General features: G+C 44.8%; 1 protein-coding gene across 1 annotated transcript in view; it reads left to right on the plus strand.

The window, feature by feature from the left end:
• XPR1 (xenotropic and polytropic retrovirus receptor 1) overlaps window positions 1–27,689 on the plus strand; it is a 102,990-nt gene that overhangs the window by 57,114 nt on the left and 18,187 nt on the right. The window contains exons 2-10 of the mRNA XM_042033924.1: window positions 4,233–4,334; window positions 10,183–10,406; window positions 13,971–14,120; window positions 14,664–14,747; window positions 15,211–15,292; window positions 18,162–18,349; window positions 18,576–18,755; window positions 22,967–23,132; window positions 24,829–25,020. Of these exons, the coding sequence (XP_041889858.1) occupies window positions 4,233–4,334; window positions 10,183–10,406; window positions 13,971–14,120; window positions 14,664–14,747; window positions 15,211–15,292; window positions 18,162–18,349; window positions 18,576–18,755; window positions 22,967–23,132; window positions 24,829–25,020 (1,368 nt within the window). The remainder of the gene's footprint in view (window positions 1–4,232; window positions 4,335–10,182; window positions 10,407–13,970; window positions 14,121–14,663; window positions 14,748–15,210; window positions 15,293–18,161; window positions 18,350–18,575; window positions 18,756–22,966; window positions 23,133–24,828; window positions 25,021–27,689) is intronic.

Below are 27,689 nucleotides of genomic sequence, written 5' to 3' on the forward strand. Positions count from 1 at the left end.
TTGAGCAGACAGATAAAGCTGATGGGATTTTGGAGACAGATAGATGTTTTCATTGTAGTGACCCACTTCCTAGCGTTTTGAGTAGCAATAGAAGTGGCTTTTTCTTCTTTTTTTCCCTAGCGTGCCACTGGGCCTAGAAGCATAAGCAGTTACTGTCTTTATAGAAACAAGAAAGCTATCATTTAAATCTTGTTAATTTTTCATACCACAGTTCTGCTGTAGTCCTAGTTGAGCACTGGGTACAGGGTGTGGGAAAATGTAAAAATGTAGTGTATTCAAAGTGGTGCTGATGTTACACTTGTGATCTCCTGTTCAGTATTATTTGATGTGTTTAATGCCAATGTTGAGCATGATTTTTATTTCACTGACTAGATTTCAGATCCCTCCTCATAAATCAAATTGCCTCCTCTCTAGCTGGAGCGTTGAAATAACATTACTCAGATAAAGCTGTTTTGTGGCAAACAGAAGGTGATTCAGAGAACTACACCTGTGTTGATCACATAACAAAGCTAATCAATCTTCTTTAATTAAATGTCCTTTAAAATTCAGCATGATGAAGAGTAGAGGAGTTATTAAAAATGATTACTTTTAGAGGGCACTGCTCTAACAAAGAAAACTTTTACTGGTGTGTTCTTGCAAGGGAGGGAGTGAGCAGAGGTGCCTGGGATGCTGATCATTTGTTTATATGCTACAGCTGCAGAAAATGAGAAATTAAATCAACAGTTGAGAGGAGAAGTGAGAAATGAGTGCTTGGGGCAACTTAGGAATGCAGTTTGGATATTAATTTTTCAACTTCCAAGTTCTACTGTAGGTGTGCCAACATCTGAGCTCTCTGTAAACCTGAAGATGTGGCATGGGGGGGGAGTACCTCCAGATTGCTGCTGGGTTGGGCTTTGCAAGTACAAGCAAGAGACTTGCAGGCTTCCTGGGGGTTTTTCTTGTTCAGGCCAGGGAATCCGGAGGAAGATGAGGTCGGGAAGCTGCAGTATTGATCAGACTGCCTTCTTGGCAGCCTCGTTCATGGCAGCTCCGCAGAGCTGAGGGTGAATGGAGTGTTAAGGCTATAGGAGAAGAACAAAAGGAAGGTTAGGCCGGCCCTCGTTGGCAGCAGGAGCTGGATGCCTTTTAGAAGCAGCCCCTGTTGTCATGGAGCTCCCGAACCCAAGGCCGGGTTCTGGCGCTGTGATTTTCCCACGGCAAAGCGCGTGGTCCTGTCCTAGCCTTGGGGGGAATAAATAAAGGCAGCAGCCTTGGCAGCGCTTCTCTGTTATTGCAGCTCAGGGGCTGGAGTGCAGCGGGACCCGGACCAAAGGGAAACCTTTTCTTCACAGACATTCCTGATTTTTATTTTTAAGGCTGGCATCTACCCTGGTCTGCAAAATACCTTATATAAGGTGGTGTTTGACATTTGGAGAAGGATTTTGAATAGTTTATATAGAACTTGCTCTCCTCTGAGTCAGCAACGTTTTGAGGTTGAGCTAGAGACCTGAATTCCTAATCTCAAGGATTTTGGAAGGGCTTCCAGTAGTAGTTGGTTTGTGTTCAAAGCCCATTTTCCTCTTCTAAACTTTAGATTATGGTCAAACTGTTCAACACACTTATTTGTAATTTCTTGAACTAGTCAGTAATTTACAAAACAAGATCTTTACTGCGATATTTGGCATAGATTGTTAGTGTAATGCTATGTTGCTTTACTGAGCTTTTTGCTATCTTAGAAGGTGCTATTTTGCTTGTATAGAAATATTCATTCTTGACTTTATGGACAAAAAGTATTTTCCATGCTTGAAGAGATTTTTTTTTTTTCCTTCATCCTTTGTTAGTTCCAGTGTCTGTAGTATAAAAGCTTGTTTGGTCTTACTGTTATTCTGTGAATGTACTGAAACATAGCAACAGGCAATGGCAAAAAGCTTTGGTGTTTCCAAAGCAGGGAAGCAGTGACCCTCTGTGCTTTTATTTCTTTATGACTTATTTTTAAGTGCAGGAAATGATGGTTTTCCCATGTCAGAAAGCATCTCTAGGTAAACTTTTCTCCTAGACATGGGTAAACTCTTTGGGCTGGGCAATTCTCCTTTCAGGCCCATCCTTAGGAGTCAGCTCTGGTCTGGTACCTCCTGATTACTATTATTTGAAAAGTTTCAGGCAGCTAGTGAGTAATAAAATCTCTGCATTTTAAGTATTGCATAGTAATTTCTGCCGCTTCACCCCCTGTTTGTGCTTTGCTGTTGGGTGAAGGATTTAGAAGTCTTGGAGGCAAGTTCAGATCAGCCTCACTGGGAGGGCCCCGGGGTGGGATGTTGTGACTGCAGTTGGGAGTCAGCAGCCCTGGAGCAGAGTTATTTTCTGTCCCTGTGGTGTTCCAGCTGCCCGCGAGGAGGGATCTGTGTGGGAGCTCTCTGTGGAGTGGGAATGCTCATTCTTGGTCCAGAGCCCTCGAGCAGGGTTGGAGTGACACCTCGGGGCTGCTGCGGTTCTCCGTCAGCAAAGAGGAGCCCAAGCCCTGTCATTCCAGGGTTTGTTTGCTCCAGGGAGGGAGCCTCATCCTCGGGAGTAGCTGCAGAGCTGCAAGTATAATGATTGGCTAAGAAAGGAACCCTGGGAGCCAAAACTTGGGAGTTTGGAACAAGCTTTGGAGCCCTTGAGAATTCTTCTCTACAAGCCCTTGGGTGGTGGAGTTGTAAACACCAGGCATCTGTGCAGAACTGGTTATTTTCTCTCTGTTTACTCCTTAAAGTATCATCAAACTCCAAAAGAAGACAGACTTCTTCTAGGGTTGCCCCTGCACTGCAGTTTTGGGTTGTGTTCTTTACTCTTTCCATAGCATCTCTTAAAAATGGTGCTGAAGTGTACGTAGGTTTGTGCTGCTTAATATCAGAGTACAAACAAAAAACATCAGAAAAACCTATATGTTGAAATTTTTTATTTAAATATTCTCTTGAGGTTGGTTTTACCTAGAAATTAATCCCAAAAGAAAAAGATTCCTTGGTTGTGACAGTCCAATATGTGAACAAAACTTCTGTGCAGTCATTTGTCTTCTCAATTTGACAGCGTGTATTTCAACGTCTGTTTGAATCTGGTAGAATCAGCACCCCTGGAAGTGTTCAAAAAACATGTGGATGTGTCACCTGGGGACATGGTTTAGTGGTGGGCTTGGCAGTGCTGGGTTAGTGATTGGCTTCAGTCATCTTAATCCAACCGTAAGCAACTCCGTGGTTCTGTGGTCTATTTCTGAACGTTATTGAGACCATAATAAAGTCTTAATTTTCCTGTTTGTTTTAACACTAACCCTTGCAATCCGTGAGAGTGTGTGAAGATTCAGGGGCTGTAACTATGGGAGGGTATGAAGAGTCTGCTTTGCTTCAGCATTAGGAACATTTGGTTTTTGACAGGACTGAAATTGGTAATTATAGCCTGTCTTGATTTTTTTTTTTTTTTTTTTACTCATTAAACGAATTTCTTAATTACTAGAAAATGCATTCTGTCTTTGAGATTCTGCACAGTATTTTTTATAACAACAAGGTGACCAAATTGCTGCTTTAATTTCAGGTTTTGACTTTAATTATGGAATTGTATGTAGTTCTTGCAAAAGAATTAAAACTGTCCCAGAGCAGTGGGGCGAAGGAGAGTTGTGGATCTGATCACAATCAATATAATTAGGCCTTTTCCTTTCAGCTTTGCTTATGAGAGAAAGTTTTTCTTTTCCAGCAGGGAAGCTCCCACACAGTTTTCTGTATGGATTTCTGTATGGATTTTAGTTTGCTGTGATGCTGGGTTTGTTTTTGAAGGATTACCCTGACGAGAAGGTGGGAATGGTGCCTGAAGTCAGTGAGTCCCCTGGAAGATAAAAATCTGGTGCTTTCCTTCTGAATACAAATGTTTGCGAAGCTGGAGTGAGTGCTTCTGGTCAGCTTTGGTCTTCAAACACAAGCTGGGTTAGGAAGGGAAAATGAAGCTCGTGAGACCTGGAATGGCACTTGAAGGATCAAAAAAGGTGATGGGAACTTTGGTCAGGGTGCTGTTACTGCTGATACGAGTGTGTCCCTCTCTGTCTTGGTGCAATGCCTTGTACAAGCAAAGATGTGCCCCTCGAGCCCTTTGGGTTTGGTTGTTCTCCTTTCTGTGCATGACAAAGATGGTGGATTTATGCTGAAGAACTATTTCCATGGCAGCCACTTGTAAAGGTGTTCCTGTGTCCTTCTGTTACAACTTCTTTGGTTTTCTATTTTGTTTCGTAGACACAGATGAGGACACGGTGAAAAGATGTTTTGCCACGTTTGAAGAGAAATTCTTCCAAACCTGTGAGAAAGAACTTGCCAAAATCAACATTTTCTATTCAGGTAAGGTGCTTATTTGTGTGTATTTGTGGAAAATTCAACAACAGAAAAAGGGCCTGAAGGTCCCAAACTTTTAGGATAATCACAGTGGTGGTGCAGGTCTACCATCAGGTAATTAGAGGGCGGGTTTGTTTGGAAAACTGCTCTGGTTTAGTCACAGATGTGGAGCTAAACCCTGGTATTTGGGTGGAGGGAGAATGAGTGGCAGGTGATTTCATTTCTTTGAACTTTCAAAGTATCCTGCTGAACTTTATGGAGATGCTCTTAAAACTAAAGGGCACAAGTCTTTCAGCTTATCCGTGCTGACAACCTCCTGGGCATGTTTTAGGTGTGCTGAGCTTCCCAGCTGGTGTTTCCTGAGCTTCTGCAGGAATAGCTCTCATGGCTGTGTATGGTAGCTTGGTCATCTTGAGGGGTCCAACAAGTTTTTAAACACTGAACTCTTCCTGAAACTCCTGTATCTTTCTGGAGTACACCCACCAGCAGCAACTGCCGCGGGCTCTGTATTTCGAGTAAAAACGTGGTGATGGTAGGAGTGGGGATTTCTTGGTGTCATATATCAAGTGCTGTTGTTTGTTGTTTTCTCTGAGGAAGTTGCCTTCCCATCCTGTGTTTTGAAAACAACTTTAGAACAGGTTAGTTGGAAATTGACCCTGTAAAATTGCTACAAAAGGCTCGGTGTGCTCTGGCTCCTCCTGCCATTACTCTTCAGATGATTTTCAGCCTCTTTTGGTGATGTTTGAAGTGGGGTTTCACCTAGAAAAGCATTTAAATGTAGATACAGCAATGCATTGGCTTCTATACTTCCTCTTAACATGTTGATTTATTAACTTAGGGCTATAAACAGGATTTGCAGCACAATATGGGAGCCTTTTCTAGTTCTGATTTTAATCTGGTAACAAAGACATGGCTGAATTGTGCAAAATATTTTCATAACCATTGGGTGATGACTTTATTGCTGGCTGTTTTACTGCCAGCCAGGATCTGGTTGTGAACTTGAGGATAGCTGAAAGCATGATTGATGCAGTGGCTGAGCATGGCAGCTTCCCTCAGTTCAGCTTCCATCTAGGGAAGTAAATCTCCTTTGGGCTGGCTGTGCCTGCACTCCCAGCTCCCTGGAGCAGTGTGAGTGTCAGGACAAGAGGCAGTTTTTAGGTAGAATTGATACGTTTTTATTAGATCAGCTGGGTTTTACACTTCCTTGGCATTTTTCTGCACGCAGTCCATATGTACCTAACTCAGAGCAGTGCTCTGTGTTGTTTCCCAGGGAGATCTTGTGTTTCTACCCCAGACCTGAGGTTTGTATGCTCAGAAACTTCCTTTCTGAGCCGCACCAGATCCTGTGCACTGCGAGCTAGACTCTGTGCAGGAAGTCCTGTCAATTTAGATGCACAATACAGTTTATAATTTTGCCTAATGAGGACCTGCTGCCACACGTGCACCCGCATGTACACACCCATTCCAGCATTGTTTAAATGGCATTAATAATGTAGGGTAGGGTTGTTTTTTTTCCCAGCTAGCTGTCATTTCAAAAAGTTCCAGGAGAGAACACATGCAATTTGAAAATCTCCTGCGATAAGATTAAAATAAGTCTTTTATTTGTGGAGGAGTGACGTGACTTCCATAGAATGGAAACCTGTTATTAGGGTTATTAGCATTGAGCTACAGCTAGAAATGTTCCATCAGCGGTTCCTATCCGTGCTCGTGTCAGAAATTTGTGGTGTCGGACCCTATTGTAACTCCAGGCATGTGTTGGCTTGGATTATGACCTGGCACATCCTATTTATTATAGGCTTATTATACAGCTTATTACACCCTTGTCTTTACTACAGTGAATACTGCTCATTTTCAAGAAAGTCAAGTTTTCTGTTGATCTCTGCTTCGTTTCCTCGACGTCTTTCCCTGGGCTGAGGGATCCTCAGTGAGCATCACCCGGGATTGCCACAGCACAAGCACCCTCATCCGCTTGGGATGGGCTGCTCCCGCACCCCAGTTCCTCCACGGAGCACTCGGAGCTGGAGTGACTGCTGCAAAATGCCTTTCTTTGCCCTTCCCTGTGTGCTGCCAGCAAACACTGCCTTAATTCCCCAGACCATTATCCCAGCTCAGTGGAAAGGAAAACTGCCATTAACTAAATCAGATTTGATAAACAATTCGCAATTTTTTTGACTATGCTCAAGAAGATCTGTCCCCAAGTGAAAGAAAAAAGAATTGCAGTAAAATTTTCAGATGGCTCCAGCAGGGGAACGGCTGTTGAAGTGCTGGAGTTTTATCTGTGGTCAATTTTGGTTTGTCTTTCTAGATGGCAGGTTTGTTATATTTTAAATTACCGTCATCAGGATTTGGCTAAACAGTAGCCAGCAAGACTTTTGTGGTTAATTTAGGAATGGTTTTGTTATTTGTAGGAAACCCTGGCTTTAAACTGGGAAGCAAAATATTGAACATAATGTGTACAAGTAGGGAAGGGAAGGAATGCTGAAAGGGCCTACCTAAAATGCCCTGAGCTGGGTAGCTGGCAGGAGGTGCAGGCTGTTGGATTACCTCCTGTCTGGTGAAACAGGCTCTGACCACGGCCATGCCCATCTAAGCTGGAACCTGGAGGGAAGTTTTACTGGCTCCTCAGTGTAATAGTCGTTTTTCCATCATCCTTATGTGTGAACTTCTGTATAAACTTAGAAAACCAACTAAAAAACCAACTTGGAACTGCACAGTTGAGGTGATGACTCTTTAGATGCTTTTAGCCAGGATCTAGCAGCATTTTTTGGGCAAAGCTGCTGCTTTATGGCGAGCATTTTTGTTGAAGTCTGCCTCTATTGGATTTCTTGTTAGTCTTTGCCATGAAACTACGCTTGAGCTGAGGGCTCAGCGGGCATCAGATCATGCAAAGTGCTGCAACACAACAAGAGAGGTTCCAGTTTCTAAGGTTTTTTCCTAACTCTCTTGAGTGACATATTTTTAAAGTCACTTTTCAGAGTGTTAAATTAGTGTGGATAGTGCTAAATTAGTGATAGTCATATATGAATTTTCAATTATTTTGGAGTATGCTGCAAACTGAGAAATTAATTTCTATTCTGCTTTCCTGTTTCCCTGGGCAATTCCCTAGGGGGGTTTTAGAACAGCAGCACACGTTTTGTTTTGTTTTGTTTTGCTTCTGCATTGAGTCTGGATGGTAAAAAAATCATACTTTATTAAGATGAAATGATTTGTGGACAGAATAACTGGAGTCAGAGCAGGAGGGAGAAGGTGGTGACAGGATGGCTGTTTCTCAGGAGTGGCATTTGTTATGGATAGCTGCAGTCATAAATATTTCAAGACATTGTATTTTCTTTAAATATTGTATTAGGCTGATAGATTTTAAGATTTTTCTGGACACAGGGACAATGGAACAGTGCTTTCAATTGAAAATAAAAGTTTAAACTCTTCCATATCTACTGATTTGATCTAAAAGAAATCTCAGTGTATCACGGATGGTTCAATAGATGTTTTCAGCATAGAGAGTGTGAGCTTTATTTATATGAAGGCTTTTGATTCGAACAGATATCTGTTACTTCTTCCCGAGGGAGTTCCCGTAGTGGGGAGGGATTATTGTTTTTGCAGCCTGATCTTGTTGTGGTAAATATCATGTGGTTGTAGGCTGGGGGCAGACAATTCTCACTGTGGGCTGCATTGCCTCTGCTTGGTGGAGTCCTTGCAGCTCTGGAAGCTGTCAGAGAGGAGTTGTCCTTTCCTGCATTTTAAATCTTCATCCTTTATTAAAGTTTATAAGCAAGAAAGTCAGAGTTTCAGGCTCCTCTGTACTCTATTTCCTATATTGATCCCCATTTTCTGTTTGGAAAGGCATTTTGCTTCTGGCAAATACGTTATGCAGAGCACTATAAAATTATTTATGGAGTAGTTTTGCTCTTAAAATTAAGCAGAATTGAGTAAGACAAAGGAAGAGTAAATCTTACATCTGAGCGGGGAGCAGTTGAGAATTATCAGTGAGTCGTTATGTAAGATACTAATGAAGATAATTAAATTGGTATCCAGGAGGCTGCTGGGCAGAGCTTTGTGTAGTAGAGGGACCTTGTGGCTCTGTGGTTTCTGGTGCAGTGCTGGGTGGCCTGCTGGGTGGAGGTGGCTCCAGCTCCAACGCTGTGAGCCTGGTCAGCATCTTCCTGGCCAACACCAACACCCGTGGTCTGTGACCCTGCTTATCACCAGAGATGCCAAAGCTGTGACTGAAGCTTAGCAGGGGAAAAAAAGCCTGGAAGGAACCAGTTGTACAGAACAAAGAGAATGATAACAGTCTTAACTATGCTGATTTTAGCTTTAAAAGATTGTTATTTAGCCAAAAATATTATTTTCTGAGAGTACATAAAGCAGCGTGTTTAAAGGAACACCTTCTTCATACTTGAGGTGTGAGGAGGAGAGACAGACTTGTTCTAAAAACACATCAAAATGACATTTAAGTGCAGGCTGACGGCCTCTTTAACCAGTAAATAACGAGGCAATGCTGCTAAAGTGAGGAAAAGAGGGATAAATTATTACAGTGGATCATGTACAGCAGCCAGCAGTGTTGTAACTCCTGATCAAAGCAGAGCTGTGTTTGTCTGTCACCAGGAGCTTGGCAGAGGGGCCGTGCTGCTCTCCAAGCAACAAAATTCAGTGTTGCGTTTGAAGTGTGGGGTTTGTCGTCTTTGATTTCTCTAGTGTCACATGAAAAGGCAGTAAACATGTAGTCACTAGCGGGTGCACAGATCTGAAAAACACTTTGCTTACTCACTGTCATGTCTCATAATATTGTCTAACAGGGTTTTCCCCTAATGCCTCTTGTGCACTTGATTTATTTGGGAAGGAGGAGCAGCCCTTCGTTGGCACTCCGAGTAGCCGTGTGGTCAGTGCTTTGGCATTTGGATGAGCCCCTGTCTGCCTGCTGCCTGCAGCCAGTGTGGGGACGCCTGCCCCGCTGTCCTTGTGCTGGTTTGCAGTCCCCAGGCACAGGCTGGGCCTCTTCCGTCCCTAACAGGCGTTTGCGTGGTGCTGGACTGAGCATCCTCTAGGAATCAAAGCTGGGATGGAAGCTGAGAGGTCTCAGTTCCCAGCTAATGCTGATTTAGGCTCTGCTGAAGGGACAGCCCCTTGATTTTGACCATATTCGTTTATTTTTTTTACTTGAGAACTTGTGTGTTTTACGTAGGTTTAATGAGAAGAGCTTCCTCCTCTACTCTGCCCTTGTGAGACCACATCTGGAGTTCTGCATCCAGGTCCAGAGCTCACAGCACGAGAAGGACTTTGGGCCCATTAGAGTGGGTCCAGAGGGCTGGAGCACCTCTGCTTAGAGACAGGCTGAGAGAGCTGGGGGTGTTCACCTGGAGAAGAGAAGGCTCCAGGGAGAGCTCAGACCCCCTTCAGGTGCCTGAAGGGGCTCCAAGAGAGCTGGAGAGGGACTTGGGACAAGGGATGGAGGGACAAGACCAAGGGGGAATGGATTCAAACTGACAGAGGGCAGGTTTGAATTAAATACTAGGGAAAAAAATCTTTATTTTGAGGGTGGGGAGGCCCTGGCACAGGGTGCTCAGAGAAGCTGTGGCTGCCCCATCCCTGGAAGTGCCCAAGGCTAGGTTGGACAGGGAGGTGTCCCTGCCCATGTCAGGGGCTGGAACTCGATGATCATTAAGGTCCCTTCCAACCCAAACCAGTCTGAGATTCTATTCTGTGAAAAGAGAAATGCGCAGAGCTGTTGAGTGTAACGCGGGATGGGGGAAGGCCATTCGCTGGCACGTTATTTGAGGAATAGGTGCAGTGCTTTTAGGGCTTGGTGGGCCGTCTGTGACCCTCCCACGTCACTGTCCCCTCTCCCTGCCCACAGAGAAGCTGGCGGAGGCGCAGCGCAGGTTCACGACGCTCCGGACCGAGCTGCAGTCCACCTTGGACGCGCAGAAGGAGGCCAGCGGGGCCTCCACGCTGCAGCGGCGCAGAAAGCCCGTCTTCCACCTGTCCCACGAGGAGCGAGTCCAGCACAGGAACATCAGAGACCTGAAACTGGCCTTCAGCGAGCTCTACCTCAGCCTCATCCTGCTGCAGAACTATCAGGTACCTGCGAGGAGCGGTGCTTTCGCACAGCCCTGTCCTTGTGTGCCCTTGAGTTGCCTCACTCCACTTTTCATTTATTTCTTCCTTTTTTGGGGGGCCCCTAAACACTTCTAAAGAAAAGGCAGGCACCAGGCAGCTAGCAGTGTACGTCTGGTTGCTTTTTATTGAGCTAGAAGTGCTAAGCTGCCCTGCAGAAGGACTTTCCTTCTTCCTTTCCTGGGCTGGCTGACCCCAGCACCTTTGTCCAGGCAGGACCTCTTCCTTCTGTAGAGTGTTGTTCTATGCAGGGCTGGAGTGGGCAGGCTGGGGAAGAAGCTCTTTTATCTAATAGTTGTCATGAAACTTGAAATCCTAAAGTACTGTTTCCTCTTGGCGTTACCATGGTAGTGGCTGTGACCTTGCTGTATCAGAATTTCTTGCTAAAACATCAATTTAAAAAAAATATTTTGATTTCTGCAGGATACAGGCTCATTTGCCTTGAGGTATGAAAACAAATGAATCTTTAGTTGTACTTGGATTTTTGGCCTGGTAAATATTGCGGATGCTGGTCTTGTTCCAAAAATTTTGAAATAAAAATCTGGAACTGGTAATATCTTTTTGGCTGGGCTACCTCTTCTGGAGTTAAATGCTCTGAAATGCTTTTGAATGTTTTATTCTGAGGGTTTTTAGCTTGTTAAATAAGAATGTTGGAGCTTATATTGACTACGTCTGTATTCAGATCTTTGCCAAATCTTTACTGGTGAATTTTACTAAACAAAATCCACAGTAAGAATAAATTAAATACCACTCTGCTGTATGGACAAAACTTATTCTCCCAAATCTCTGAGTATTTGTACCTCTCCTCAGTGATGTTATCTTTGAGCATATGTCTGGAAACGAGGGGTTTCTTAACAAACCTCTTTAACCATTAGTGGTAGTTCCTAGTTCAAATTCTTGGGAAAGGTGGAGTATCTGTATCTTTTTAGGAATGGAGTGAAGCAGCATCACCTGCTGTGATTTCTTCACTTGCATTTGTTTTCTTTTTAAAAAGAAGACAGCTATACTTTTAGTTACAAAAAATCAATTCTGAGGCTTGATGAAGAATTTAAATAGGGGATGACGTTGGCCATTCCTTTGGGAAATCTTTTCCTGCTGTTCCTCAGTGAAAAAAGGCGTGTTGCACACTGATATTTTTGCTTTTTGCTACCATGAGTCCAGACCCCCACTGTAAGTCTACTAAATATTGATCTAAACCCCATCTGGTTTTGATGGCTTTCACAGTTCATAGAGGCAGCAGAGCTGCTTTCTGCAACATAACTCCAGGGAGAGAATGAGAAAAATTCCTTCAAATTGGTCCCGAAGTTGAGGACAAGGAACACAAGCGTGAAAACAGATGTAAAACTAAATCCCAGAGTGCTACTGTTGTTAATCACTCTTGAGCTTGAAATATAACAACAAGGAATATTCAAGCTCTTGTAGTTTTGGAGAGAAGAAAAAACAATAACCTGGTGGGAGGATGATGCAGCCGAGCCCTTCATGTAGGAGATAAAGTGAAGTCAATAGCAGCAATATAAATATCAAACTGGCTTTGATGAAATGCTGGCGCCTTGAGTTGGGTTACTGAGGAAGGAAAATCCACCTGAAGCAGATTCCTCAGCCTCTTAGGGCTGAACAAGAGCACAGGTTTCATGCATTCACTCCTGAGGTGCACAAACCAAACGTCAAGTGAAACTATAAGCAGCCTCCGGGGCAGCTCTTACATGTTTAACTTATCAATGATCAAACTTCTGATAGAATTAATTTGTTGATAACAGCAATGTATTATTCTAGAGTGTGTACATACATAAAAAATCAATTTATCTGAAATACTGTGTTTTAGGACAAACAAATGCTGAGAAATTAAGCATGTAATATTTAGTTACTTATTCTGTATATATAAATGCAGTGCATTTATTGGGTGAATAATAGAGGCTGAACCAGTTTTATTAAATTGCCTTGCTGGTGCATTTCCTGATATATATGAGCAAAGATTTTTGAATCCACTGTTTGATTCTGCTTGATGTTGCATTATATTATTGCCTAAGTTGCACTGTTTGCTGTTTGTGAGGGGGGTTTTTTCCACAAAATGCAGCAGAAATGGAGGTCAGGCTTGGAGAAGGCCCCTTGCCAAACAAAAGCAGCAAGAATAGCAAAATATCAGACTGCATAAATGCTGTTTGTTGTGTTCCCCAGTCCCATCACTGCCTGTTCCTTGTGAGAAGCACCACAGTGACCAACAGTGCTTTTATCGTGCACTTTGGGGCTGCAGAATTTTTGCAGCCAGAGGGTGAAATGCCGCTGGAGAGGTTTTAGGGTGCCTGGTACAAACGTATCCCATCCAGCCAAGGCACCCCAGAGCTAGGCTGGGATTGCACCCATGGCAGATGAAGGGATGTTAGTTCAAGCCACAGAAAGATCTCTGACCAAAATCATCCTTTTGTTGCAGTTTCTCATGTGAAATCGCTGCTCTCTGGGGTGGAATGCTGTCTTTTCCAACAGAAAGTAATTAAAGTCTCTTGTCTCCAATAAGGCAGGTCATTAATGCTTTGGCTTTCTGCTCCTGTCTCCCCAGCCTCATTTCCCACCTATATGGGAGAGGTTTGGCATTAAATCACTCTAAGCATAATTACATTGAAAATAATTTTGGTGAGTAGTTGGTGCCTCTCCCCAGGGCATTGGATTTTGCTGTTTTCTCTGGATTTCTTTCCAAGTTGCTCTCTAAGCTTTTTTCAGAAGTGAGTCTTGCCATGGTCACTCTGTGTTTCTGCTGTTGCTTGAATGAGTTATTGAGTTTAAGTGGCACTCCCTGCACAGTGAAATGCAGGATTGCAAATACATCGCGCCACAGCAGTTGCTGCCCTGTGATGAGCTTCGCCTGTCTCAGGTGCTGTGCATGGGTGTTGAATCAGGGGTCATTACAGCTTGGAAATCAGCAGCTGATTCTTGTTTTAAGCACTGTGTGCTAGTCTCTGCAGACTGGAGAGTTACATCTCCCACATCTGCAGGCCTAAGCTGGTTTGGCAGTCATTGTGCAACCTACTCCGTGAAAAAAAAATGCTGCTGTGGGGATGCACTTGTCTGGACTTAATCTGCAGCACTGACAACTTTCATACAAAGATTTCCTTTCTATAATGAGTGTAACTGGAGAACTTATTTTGAAACCAGTGTAAAGTTTAAAGAAGTCAGGAGCTCTGATTTTTCAGAAGGGAAACCCCCTTAAGGGTTACTTGTCTTCAAGGTAGTGTCAGGTCACTTCTTGCATAGAGGAGGAAGGTGGAAGAGGTCTGGCTCCTCAGGGAATAAAAAGGTTTAGGTAGCTTCCTTTTTATGCCCTTGAGTCCCATGTTTTTCATTTTATTTGCAAGGAATATGTATTACTTATGATAAAGTAATAACTCAGAAACTTCCTGACAATAGATGCAATCATTTTGGTCCTTGTGAATGATTCCTTTCCTGCTAGCACTGGCAAGAGGACCATTTCTCTTTCCTGGGAAATGGCTGGGGTTAAATACCTTTTCCCTTGCATGTCTTTTCCCTTGTCTGCAGAACCTGAACTTCACCGGCTTCCGCAAGATCCTGAAGAAGCATGACAAGAACCTGGAGACAGCGCGGGGGGCGGAGTGGAGGGTGGCCGAGGTGGAGGTGGCTCCTTTCTACACCTGCAAGAAGATCAACCAGCTTATCTCCGAAACAGAGGTGAAGAGGCTGGCCTGGGCACTGCTCCTCTTCTAGCTAGCAAAAAGTGGGATTTCGGTCACTGCTGGTTTCTGGAAGTGTTCAAGCCCAGGCTGGGTGGAGTTCTCAGCAAATCTGTTCTAGTGGAAGGTGCCCTTACCCGTGGCGGGGGGTTGGAACAAGATCTTTAGGTCCCTTCCAGCCCAAACTATTCTATGACACTGTAATTTCTATAGTGTTTTGCCCTCTCTTTATCTTGTATTTACCACCAAGATGGCTACTAATCAACTGTGAAGTGCCACTGATTTCTGGCACTGCTTACATAATTTGGGTATGTTCTCTTCAGCTGGTAACTGTTCCCTTGGAAAAGCCTCATGCAGCCTTAACCTCTGCTGTGTAGGAACTTGGTGCAGAATGGTGAGCTTTTCATGTCTTTGTATTAAAAGAATACTGGGCCAGGGCTCACCTGTAACATGGAAACCAATCTTTATTTTTGGTTTTAGTGCATTACCACATGCTTATCATTCAGATGGACTTCAGAGGTGTGTGTCTTTGTCTCCTTAGGAAGTGGTGACCAACGAGTTGGAAGATGGAGACAGACAGAAGGCAATGAAACGTTTGCGTGTTCCACCCTTAGGAGCAGCTCAGGTAAGAGACAAGGGTTGTGGAGTGAAGCTGCTTCTCCAACTTGTCAAGCTGCCAAATCAGATTCAACATCTGAACAAAACAGTGGAAATAATTGGTGTGAGCGTGCGTGGGGCATGGCCACATAATCTGCTTTAGTTCTGGAAGGTTTGGAAATAGGTTACTGCTCCTAATGCATGCAGACAAGGTAATGAAGGGAGGAGATAAATGGTGAAAGGAAATTTATGCTAAGAAAAGCATATGCTTAGTGTTTGTGTGGTCTGGAATATTTTTCAGGGGGCACTGAGATGCCCAAGCTCTGTTTCAACGTGGCAATTTTCAGTTTAAAAAACCACACTTCAAGAGCACGAGTGCAATCAGGGATCAAGACCTTGTATTTCTGATTTTAAATTTGCTCTGCAAACTAATCTGACTTTGCTGATAACCTGTTTACCTCACCTTAGTTCTGCCATGACTCTGTTCACAGCCTGTACCAGCCTGGACTACATTCAGGGTTGGATTGTTCTGCGGGTTGTTCATTGCACTGAACGTCACTGTCATACTTTCAGGTGGGTATCCTGCCATGCCTCGCTTTGGGTGTATTCTCATCTCTTAGGGAGGGCCTGGACCTGGATGGTCTGGCTTAAATCAGTCGTATCACATTGGTGTGAATTACTCGTTCTGCTCAGCTGTAGGTTGTGGCTTTTCTCGTGTTATATATATATATATATATGTGAATTTTGAACACAAAAATCCTTTTCTCCTGGTTTCCTCCTTATTTTTGGAGGGATATTCTGAGGGTGCAATATCTATGTGTAAAAAAGAGATTTTTGTTATCGTTCTGTGAACACACAGCCCATGCCCACCTTGAGACAGGTGCTTGTAGGACTTGAGCTTTGCATGGCATTGACTCCCCAAAGAGAAGACTACCAGATGCAGAGCCATGTGACCACATGCCACTCGGGGTGGAAATCGGGAATTGATGTGGAAATTCCTAGGATTTCAATGCCTGGAGTCTGTTAATTGAATTAATTGACTTTTTCTTATTGGCAGAGGTTGGCAAGATTGTTTAAAAGCTACAATAAACGATTGCATCTCTCAGGCCCTGGCTTTATTCTGCTTTGTGCCCTCTGAGTTTGGCCCCTGATTAGAGCTGGAGCCACGTTAGTGCTGCAGATCCAGACACAGAGCTTAATCACAAGCAGCTTTACTAATTGTGTGTGTGATTTCTGCAGTGTTGTAACTTGCTTAAGCAGTACAAAGGAAAAGGCTTAACAAATCAACTTAGGAGCTCTTGCATTAGGGAAAGCCCATGTCTGTGTTTTTATGACTTAAAAGAATTTTTAATCGGATGTTTCTGTAATTGGATCCAGCCATCTCTTGGGATAAAATGCCTCTGTTTGAGGAGCTCTTTGCAGAGCTTCCCATTTGGTCTTCCCATGGTAGAGGCATGAAGTTGACCCATCTGCATGAAGGGGCTGTTTAATGTGTAGAAACTGCTCTTTATTCATCGTTTCTGCTACTTAAATGTTTGATCTCTGTGTGAGATGCAAATATGCTTGAAGTTGTGTTTGCTTTCCCTCTCGGTGCTAAGAATGAAAAAGTGACGCAGTTGTGAGAAGGAATTCATAAAAATGATTTTATCTCCAAAGCAGGAGTGGTAATAACGCAGTGTGGGTAATAGGTGTGTTGTATCAGCAGGCATGATCTGATGGCTGAACACTACTGCAGATATTGGGCAAAAACCTGGATTCCAGGTGCAAAGTGTTTGTTTTTAATTGGGTCATACTCTGCTACCCTCTCGGCTGCTTTTCCCAAATTGTTTCTGTGATTTGATCAGCTGAGAGAGGATTTTAGTGTTTAGTGTGGAGAATTTGTGGAACAGCATCAGAGCATGGCTTCTGTCAGTAACACAGTTCTCTACTGCCTGATTTGAAAACTAGAGCAGCAGCATTTTACAGAGGTGAGTTCATCATCACTTGGGGTCTGTTCAAGGCTGCAAAGCTGCAGGTGGGTCCCAGGAGGGTGTCACCCTCAAGAGGGCAAATTTTGAGGCTTCACTGTTTCTGCATGGTCCTCCCTAGGTGCCAAGCTAGTGTGTGAGGTTGGAATTTCACAGAAATGTGCATTTGCTTTATTAACCAGGAACCTGCAAGGCTTCATGCAAAATCTCAGGCCCTTGCTGCAGACCTGCTCTTGTTTGAGAGTTAGGCTACCACTGAACTTTTCACCAGGGATATTTTCACTTCTCAGTCAGTGTTTTTGGGGCTACTCTGCCCTGTTTGGAGTTTTGACCAGATGGCCCACTGTGGTTCCTTCCAGCTGTACCCATTTTGTGATTTCCCTTAGTTTTCAGGTAAAAATTTGAAAATCTGCTTTTACAATTCCACACTTGAGACTCATTTCTTTCAGCTTCTTTGGGGGTGTGTCATTTCTGTCCAAAAGCTGACTCTGTTTTGCCTAAATCCAAGAGTCTAAGCTTTAATTTCAAAGCAACAGTTCTGGAGCCATTGTTCCTTGCACAGCTTTTTCTCCATACGTTATGTGGTATAAAGTATAGATGCTGAACACATGAAATTCCCTATGGATTTGCTTTCTCTGAAAAAAAAAGTTTGAAAAACTGGAGTCTGTAATTTAGGCAGGTCTGTGGGAATAAATTCTCAGCTTCAGTTCTGTAAAGTGCACGTTCTTTCTTTTATCCCTCTTAAAAAGCATGCGGGTGAGAAACTCTCAATGAACCTAAAATTGAGGGTTGAATAACTGTATTTTCTCATAAAGCCTGTGTCTAGTGACCAGGGGAGACAGCCCTTTGCAAAGAGGTTTATGCTGGAGAAAGCTGGTGCTGTACGAGGCTGTTCATCGTTTGAAATGAAGCACTTTTGTTTCCAAAGCCCCGAAGCCTGAACAAAGGAAGCAACAGGCTTTCCAGCGCTGCTGCCCTGTGCTGGAGTTTCTCCTTGGGTGGGGCTGGGTGTTGTATGGCTGGCTATGAATATGTATTGCATTGCAATTGTACTGAGTTGGGTGATTAGGTGGGTTTAGCATTGTTTTAAACGCTGTAAATGGTTCCTTTTGGTTTTGTGGGGAAGCTGAAGTGTTTGTGTATCTGTCTGTTGGGATTTCATCTCTATTAAACCAGAATATTTAAGTGTCTCTAGTCAGATTTATGCTGGCGCTGTCCCTTGTGCCTGTAGTGTGAGGCAGGGACGCTGCTAATGACTCGATTACAGCAGCTGGAAAGGGAATTTTCCCCAGAATACTCCTAAATCCTCTGACAGGCTAGGCAAAAAGTCCTCCACTCGCTGGAATAGGCAGTTGTGTACATGTGTACCCCGTTTTCTCAGGGTACATCCAACCATCCGAGAACCAGGATAAAGCCTAGCTCTGTGACACGGCCTCTGCTATCCCTAAAGTCCTTCCTGTTTCTGTCCTTGCCAGGTGTGGCTTTTATAGATGGACCAAATGTGTGGCCACTGGTGAGAATCTATCGAGGTGGCTTTCTCCTGATAGAATTCCTCTTTCTCCTGGGTATCAACACGTACGGCTGGAGACAGGCTGGAGTCAACCACGTCCTCATCTTCGAACTCAATCCCCGCAGCAACTTGTCCCATCAACATCTCTTTGAGGTGAGCAGGAGGGATCGGAGGAGTGGCTGAGCCGTGCTGCAGATCAGCAGGAGAAATCCTGCGCTGTTTCCTGGCAAGGACTCCTAATACAATTAGAAGAGGAAGTTGCTGAAGTCTGATTAGATTACAGGATTGAGCACTGCTCTCCCTTTTCCTCTAATGAGAATACATTGTAGGTTTTGGGCCTGTGTTTTCATTAGGTGTCTGTGTGGCTTTTTTCCTGCAGATTGCTGGTTTCCTGGGCGTTTTGTGGTGCCTGAGCCTGCTGGCATGTATATATGGTAAATTCACCTACATCCCTATGCAGGTGAACCCACTCATCTTGTACGGCTTCATGTTGCTTTTTCTCATCAACCCTACCAAAACCTTATATTACAAGTCCCGTTTCTGGCTGCTCAAACTATTGGTAAGCGTCAAACCTGCTTTAAATAAATAACTTTTTTTTAATGCTGTGGCTGAGCAGTAGCTGTGAAGTGTATACAAGTGTCACTAACCCACAGGAAGGGGATGCTGGGGGATGCTTATACCGCTGTGATTTTTAGAGCAGACCTGATCAGGTGTTGACTGGAGATAGTTTTTGAGGATGGGTTTGCAGAAGCATATTCTGCTTCCTGTACCAGTTGACTTGTTAACCTTCCTACAGACATCTGCTTACAAACTTTTGCATGTCTGGAAACCCTTGAGTATCCTTGCTTGTTTATTCCTTAACCCAATGGAACAGTTTGATTAGAGGTGCAGTGCTCTAAGGTGAGGCTGCATGGGTGCTCCTCAGCCCAGACTGGGATAGTGCCAACGCTGAGAGGGTTCACTGACAGAGGGAGAACCTTTGAAAAAGTTACTGCTTATAAAATTATGTTCATGGGTGGGGCTTTTTTCCCAACGAATCTGTTTGTGCTCTTAAACAAACTCATTATTTGACACCGAGCTCTTTATCTTCCTGTAAGATAAGTCTGGTAAATTCAATGTAAATATGTGTGCTGCTCCAGTGTCCCAGTTATAGGTGGGAGCTCTGAAAGAACACTTTTCAGACTTGCTGGGTAACTCATGAGTTTCTTCCCAAATGGCTGTTTCACATGTTCATCCCCACCCTGTGCACCCTTTTAAATTGGCTTTAATCAAGTCGGTTCCCCTGGTACCTTATCCTTGCTGGCACTGCTCTGAGAGCTTTGGGCAGAAGAGGGTTTGGCTGGCTGGTTTTCTTCATAGAATCATTTTAATGCCAATTTAAAGAACTAACTTCATCTGGAACACGGCAAAGATGAGACACAGCATCATGCTTTGAGGAGGTGAGTGCGGGTATACACACAGTGCATTAACCTCTGTGTGCTCACCTCAGTTATTTGATTTGCTGGCTTGCTGCTATTCCAGCTTCTTCCTTTGTGCCTTCCAGCACTCAGCCATCCCTCACAGAGGTACCTTTAGTCCCAAGCCTCATTAGCCTGACTGCTGTCCCCTGGTGTGAGGGGAAGCACTGGATGTGCTTTAACCACATAAGCAATATCTGTGCTAATTTACCTTAATATCTTGCCTGGGTGAGATTCTCCATCTCCATAGAGCTGTTAGGCTGTTTGCAGCTCCTGCCCTGTCTTAGTGATCTCCAGACTACCCTGCAGTCTGAGACAGAGTTGTAGGATCACGGAATGGCCTGAATTGGAAGGGATCTTAAAGATCATTGAGTTCCAACCCCCCTGCCACAGGCAGGGGCACCTTCCACAATCCCAGGTTGCTTTGAGCCCCATCCAGCCTGGCCTTGGACACTTCCAGGGATGGGGCAGCCACAGCTTCTCTGGGCACCCTGTGCCAGGACCTCACCACCCTCACAGGGAAGAATTTCTTCCCAGTATCTAATCTACACCTACTGTCCATCAGTTTTAAGCTGTTCCCCCTTGTCACTAAGTGCCCTTGTAAACAGTCTCTCTCCATCAAACCAGAATCATGGAATACCTGGAGGTGGAAGGGACCCATAAGGTTCACTGAGTACCTTGAGTGTGAAGAGGCCAATTTGTGCCAAGGTCTCCTAGGGGAAAAAAGCTTCATCAAAATGCAAGATCTCCTTAATGGTGGGAAATGACATGGTACTCGTGTGCATTATGTGGAAGGAGGAAGGGGAAAGAAGAGGCCAGACCACATAAAAGAGCACCTTTTACTGTGTGTACTTGACCAGCTGGGTGTATTTTATTCCTCCATGCAGCAGCCAGCAGCTCTCTGGGTGAAAGGAGGTTTAAATAGTACAAGTCTTAGAACTGTGCTGCTCACACAAAATTATGTTTGGTGAGCATTTTTCTTCACATGCTTCGTATGTTTCATTTCCAGCCAAAACAAAATCTGACATATCAGGTGTAGCAGAGCATTACTGGCACCTCCAGGTTTTCTGGAACCAAAACAGTGGCCTACTTGAGTGTGCTGCAGCATTTCCTCGTGGGTCTGGGAGGCTTCCTGCCTGCACCTGTGATCAACATCAACTGCTTGTTGAGGGTGGGATCTCTTGTGCTAATCTCTGAGGGATGGTGATTTACATCAGAATTGATCTTCCTCTGAGTGAAAAAAGTTATTTAGCCTGTAGTAAAGTCTAATTCCCCTGAGAGGCTCTTCTTTCTTGCCTGTGTGCTTAGGTGAGCATTCTTTGTGCCTTTGCTGCCAGATGAGAAGCCCCTCAGTGCCCTTGTGAGGGCTGGGGAGAGCAGCTCGCCGGGAGGAATCAGATCTGAGCACAGGGAATGGCCCAGTGTCGCCGTGCCCATGCTCTCTGCAGGAGCTGGGTGGCCACAAGTGCAGGGAGCCTGTCTGTGAGAGGTGAAAAGCTAGCAAGTGTTCAGCTCAGCTCAGATATCTGGCATCTCAGCACCTATTAAAAGTGCAGGGATCAGCACCAGGAAGTCTGTGCTCAGGTTGTGGAATTGTTGAGAGAGAATTGCAACTGGTTGTTGAAACTGAGGTGCAACTCCAGCTTCTGGTATTCTCTGCCTTTGTCCTTGCCTGGGGGATGTTGCAGACGCTTCTCGGCCAGGAAGTGAGGAGGTGGCTGTGGTACCTCCACCACCAGCACATCCTGGGATCTGGGCTGCAGCCCCAGCTGTGCCTGAGCAGCAGCCAGAAGCCACAGTGCCTGGCACATGGCACTGGGAGGGGTCAGATGGCAGCTCGGGTTCTGGAGGACAGGTGACTTGGATGCCAGTGCCAGATATGTCCTGGATCTATCTGTTCACTCCTCCTCAGCTGTAACCTTTAGGTGGAAAACTTTTACTCTCTTATTAGTTTTATGCTGTCACCTGGCAGTGCTGAAGTACCTCTCCCTAAACTAAATAACAACAAGAATATTATTATTTCTTCTTTTCTTTTTTTTTTTCCCGGGGAGATCTGTCTGTAAAGCTATTTTCACATTGCAGTTGCTTAGCTAGTTTTGTTCGGGGACGAAACAATGGTCTGTGATGAACCAGATAAAGATAGTATCAGGGAGTGTTGGGAAAAGGGAGGAAAGATAAGGGAAGGCTGGCATGGTCTTTGACCTCTGCAGAAGCTGTTGTGCAGCTGGGCACCCTTGAAGACAGTCCTCCCTAAAGGCTGGCCCTGTTTGACCCTTGGGAATAGGTGCCATCCAGCATGAGCACGGAGCCTTCTGGGTCAAGATCCATATCTGCTTTATCCCACTAGCTCTCAGTCCCCTATTTGAAAGTTTAGGAGCAGAGCCTTAAGTCTGCATTACAGGCTGATGGGAACGTGTCAGTCCTTTCCGGGGTGTCTGGAGCTGTGCACCCTTCAGGGTAGTAAGGAGAGCAGTATAAAAGATCAGTGTTAGCCTGTGCTTTCATTAATTTAAAGGCTCATAAATTCCAGAATGACCGGATGGCGCTGGTGCCGTCTCTGTGAGAAATTGGCCATTAGTAACTATAACTAACCGGGTAGGGAGAGGGGTAATCAAAGGTAATGGAGCAGAAAACTGTCTGCTTTGGAAGCAGCAAAACTGCTGTTCAGGCTTAGAGGGAAAGTGGACTGGGATTGAGGTGGAGTCCAATTGACAGGCAATAGGATTTTCTCTGCCCTTTCTTTAACCCTTTTCCTGCTTGGAGGCATTGGCAGACCCAGTAACAATCCTCACTTTCTCAACTTCTAACACCAAAAAACAACTCGTGAGTTAAGGAAACCAAAGCATGACCAGACTAATGGCTGTGCTGAAGGTCTAAATCCAGCTGACATTAAGTGTGAGGGGGAAGGTAAAGTGTGGAAGATGTCAATAGACACGATGTAAGTGCCTGAAGGAAAGTGCTGATCAAAGTGAGGGCAAGGAGAGAAATGGAGCTGTGTAGACCTCTTAAATGGAGCCTGGGAGTTTCTGGGAAAGAGCTTGGTTTGAGGAAACTGGGCTGTTCTGCCAATAAAAAACAAAAGGCTGGGGGGGCCCAGGAATAGATGCATGCAGGAGGAGGAAAGCAGGCGTGTCCTTTGTACTAATAGTGAGGAGACAGTTATCCTTTTTTGTCAGCAGGAGCAAAGGGTCAGCAATAAGTCTTCAAGCGTTTCTGTTATTTCCATATTTGTTCAGTTCTGTGATGTCCGTCCACTGCATTTGGATGCCTTTTACACAGCCATGAATTATTCCTGCTCTGTTTTTCCTGACAGTTTCGAGTGTTCACTGCTCCCTTCCACAAGGTAGGCTTCGCAGATTTCTGGCTGGCTGATCAGCTCAACAGCCTGGTCGTGATACTTATGGATTTGGAATACATGATCTGCTTCTACAGCTTTGAGGTCCAGTGGGAGGACAATGCTGGACTTCTGGCAGATACAGGTAGAGTAACGCCAATGACCCCTGTGATGTGGTCAAAATGACCTGAAAAGCACTGAGCCAGGCTACTTCCTATTTGTCTGTTTTAAGAGGGTTATTAATGGTACAGGAAACTAAAATAATTGGCGTTTCTTGTAAACATGGCATTAGGGAGATTCTCCCCTTTCTTCCTTCCATCCAGAGAAATGGAATTTCACATCAGTGTTCATTTCCTAATCCAGTCATTCGGCCCGACGTGTATATCCATCAAAGAATTTAGACACAGCGCTCCTGATTGGAAAGAGAAATCCATTTTCCTGGCATTGTTGCTTTATTTCACAGTAGCTTAACCATGTATTTGCCTTTAGCCTCTTCCTGTTGCTCATCATGAGAGTCCTGAGCTTGTTAAGCACAGTTTTCTGTGCTGTAGCCTGGTTCTTACGGGCTCCATCGCAGTACCCTGAAGCAAGAGAGGATGGAGAAGCTCCTTAGTGCCACCTCTTATTCACTTTGAGTTGATGCTGTGCTGCCAGGGTTGTCCATGCTCTGTCTTCTCTTCTTTTCTAGCCAGAAGGAGCACAGAGCTGGAATGTGAATTTTGACTTTGGCCTTCCTGGTGGCAAAACATTACCTGTCTCCTCACGGGTGGGGCTGTTGACTTTCTGTTTTAAGCAGTGACTGCTGGCAAATCGTATTGTCTGATGGCTTTGACACTTGCTGAGAGAATTTGCTGTATGCTTCAATAAGCATCAGTGTTCACTTTGTTCTTCCAATCTGTCTGATATTTCCCTTCATTTTAAAAGACAGTGTTGCGAGTAGCTAAATATTTACTTATTAAAAATAAAATTAAAATACATAAAGCAACTGTGTGCATAACAGTTTGTCCTCTTCCAATCTGAGCAGTGGAATGATCACACAGTGTTTTGGGATAAATATCAGCTAATAACGTGTCTCCCTTAGCGTGAATAAGAAACAAATGAATGTTAGGCAGGGGGGTGTTTGGTTTAGATGTGCTGAGTCAGACAGCAGAAGAATATGGAGATCTTGGGGGGTTCTAGGAAAAGCTGAGGGATTCCTGGCTATTACCTCAATGAAAAGAAGGCTTTCAAACATGGAGGGGGGGGACACAATGGCATGGTGGTGCAGTTGCTTCTCATCCCAGTTTTTGACACCAGACTGTGCCTTGGCTTCGTTTTTTAAAAAACAAAGCGAGAAATGCCAAGCCCAGTCCCACACTGAAATACATTTTTTCCTATTACAATGCACAAGAAAACCAGGTCAAGGACATCTTGGGCAAAGTAGCCTTTTAGAGCTGTCCTGCAGAGTTTCTAAGTGCTCTCCCATTTATGCACAAAAATCCAATGTTGAAGGCCTTTTGTAATTCCATCCTTAATTTGATTATTCACAGTACTGCCAGCAGCACTGAGCACGTTTAAAAATAGATGATTTCTAATCCTGCATGTTAGTTATACTGGCAGGACTGAGGGAGTTAGAGGGTGATCTGTCTGGATGTTTTATTGATGTGGTGTCACCTGAATACCTCCAAGACGGAATATTGTGCTTCAGGGTACTTTGAGTTTCTTGCTGTTTGTGTGCCTCCGTACCCGGTGTTGATGGGGAATTGCTGCCATAAAGTGATATTGCAGACAAGAAGACACTAGAAGTTCTTAAACTTACTAACTCTCTGTCTGAACAGCTTTAACTCCTGTTTTTCTTGCAGATAATCAGATTTGTAACAGCTACTCCTACGGAGTGAGAGCGGTTGTCCAGTGCATCCCTGCTTGGTTGCGATTCATCCAGTGCCTGCGCCGTTACCGTGATAACAAACGGGCCTTTCATCTGGTTAACGCTGGAAAATATTCCACCACCTTCTTCGTGGTGACATTTGCAGCCCTCTACAGCACTCACAAAGGTATTGGCGATTTTGGAGAATCCTTTGCAGCTCCTGGGATTTGCTTTTTGCGTGAGAGAAAGCTCAGAATCTGGCATCCCACTGAAGCGTGAGCTGCTCGTGTTTTGGCACCTGTGAAACATCTCTGGGGAAGGGCAGGGGCCTTCCCAGCTTGTAAAGAGTGCCTTAAGATCTTATTTTAGGTGTTTTTCACATCCCTGGTCTGCTTAGAATTGCACTTAGGGAGCGTGGGAGGGAATTTTTAGGTTTCTCTTTTGAAAGGAGCAAACTGAAATACCTGTCAGGTTTTGCTGTGAAGGGAGGTGAATGGGAGGGAGATGTATGAGGAAAGGGATAGCACAGGAAATACTTCGTTAGCATTCATGAATATTTAACCTGGATCATCTAAATAATCAGTCCATCATTCCTAAATGTGGAGGCATGTGCACAGTGCCAGGAGAAAAATGCTCTCTTTGATTTTCCTGTGTGATTCTATCCATGTTTTTTCTGCAGCTGGTAAGGAGTTGTTTCCAATCCATTTAACTGCAGATTGAGCTCTGATCCCTGAAGTTCCTCATCTCCCTGGAAACGGCAATTACTCGATTCTACTCTTGTTCTGAAGGAAAAAGCTTTTAGTTTCTGCACTTCAGGCAGTCACCCTGCCTTTCATTGTTCTGAAGCCCTAAAAGCTGTATTCTTTCATTTGAGAATATCTCCCTTCTATATATCCAGAAATTAGCAACCGCACACAGTCGTGAGCAATTACTTACCCTGGAATATTCCTGTGGTGAGGCAGGAGAAGTGTTGAAGGCATGATTCTAGTTAACATGCTGGGTTTTTCGGAGGGGTGGCAGGGTTGTTAGAAGCCTTCCTGTGACCAAGAAATGTCTGTGTTGACGTAGCTGGGCCTGGAGTCACACTGATGATGTTCATCAGGCCTCGCATTTTAATGTTAGGGAGGGGCAGTGGCCCGAGCTGGCTGAAGGCTGGGAACTGGGCTCTGTCTCCAGGGGTACACAGAGAGCTGGTGTGGGAGCATCCTCCAGGAGCATCCCCTCGCATCTCCCCCTCGCTGCCGTGTCCCCAGAGCCCGTTCCCTTTTAACTGGCTCACTCAGTGGCGTTCTGCAGCCCTGCAGTCCAGTTAGTCACCCCTGCCAGAGCTGGGATGAGACACGGATGGATTGCCTGGCTTCCTAGTCACTGCTTGTATCTTCTGTAGCCAGAGCTGCTCTGGGGAGGCTGACTAATGCTTCTGCCTCCCTCGGGGGACACACTGCCAGAGCCTTCAGTTGGGGTAGGGCTGGAACCAAGAGGAAAACCAGCCTCTGTCAAAATGTCCTGTTGAAGAGTTTGACCTCTTTCCACTGCCCTTGAAGTTTCTCATCTGTGCCAGCGTTGCTACTACCCCTGTTCTGGTCGCTGCCACACATAACTGGTGTCCCCTTTCCCAGCCTGGCAGGGAGTGGGCTGTAATGAGGTGTTTATGAGCCTTGTCCCAAGTGCTGTGAGATGTTCCTGACTCCCAGCTTTTGTCTGTCCGGTTTTGTCAGTGGGAGTCAATGGCATGTAGCTGTCGGTGTCGTACAAAAAAAATTTGGAAGCTTTGTGGCCTTTGGAAATTACATGTTAGCACAGATTTGTAAATGTCACTGTGCTGGGCTTTTCAGAGGGCTGCCTAAAGCCCTTGGCATGTCCCCTCAGCCCTGTAAGCCTGTTCTCATCCTGCCATAAATGCACTTTCTAGTGTGCTGTACCTGTTAAGGAGCCAATTTTATTGAAGTGCTTTACATAGATCCCCAGTTTGTCTGGAACTTGGAATCAGATGGTTTATCATGCAAGTTGTTATAATGCTACTGTTGAAAATGGATGTGCTGCTTGCCCACACCTCTGTGTCTGCCCAAGGATAGCAAACACCCATCTCTTACCTACTGAACATCTGTTGGGGGAGCTGTGTGCTCTTTAGAAAGCGCTGCCCAAAAGAGGTGTCAAATTGGTGAGGATCCTTGCTCCTCAGACCTGCTCTAAATTTCAGTAACAGACCTATTAATTGCTGTGGTATCAGGAGTTTTATTTAAACAGTCCCCCATGCCTGTGCTTGCAAGCCTATGACTTACACCTCTGGAATGACAGCTTTTGGCTGCCAGGAGAAGAGGGTAATCCATGGCCTTTCCTTGGGAGGTCAGGTAATGGACACCAGTGCCTGTTCTCCACTTGGGAGACCTGGGGACGTCACAGCCCTCTGAGGAGTCTCATCTTCCTCCCTTCATTTGAACACTGGACAATTTGTAGCTGCTCTGCAGGTTTTAGCTTGTGCCTGCCAGCAGTGTGAAGACTGACTGTGTGGCTGGGAGGGTTTGCTGGTGTGGAAAGCAGCTAATTCATACACAGTGCACTGACAGCTCCCTGTGTTTTCCTGTGCTTGCTGCTGGAAAACAACTTGAACTAAACAAATATACAAATGCCACCTTATTATGTTTAAGTGATGTTTCTGTTCTAGTCTTGCATGGTATTCCCTACTCCAAACCTCCAGCAGTGGAGGTTCCCCCCAAGCAGCACCATGTATACTGTGGGGTCTTGACAAATGTCTGTTTCCCCAAAATATCCCTGTCTAATAATTCATACTGCTCAGGCAGTGCATAATTCCGATTCTTTCTTCCCTCAGAGCAGCCATTTCTTTACTTTCCTTCC

The sequence above is a fragment of the Corvus kubaryi genome, unplaced genomic scaffold (genome assembly GCF_017639235.1).
Source record: "Corvus kubaryi isolate FWS band 111438036 unplaced genomic scaffold, C.kubaryi_AGA036_p1.0 37361, whole genome shotgun sequence".
In the NCBI taxonomy this organism is placed as follows: domain Eukaryota; kingdom Metazoa; phylum Chordata; class Aves; order Passeriformes; family Corvidae; genus Corvus; species Corvus kubaryi.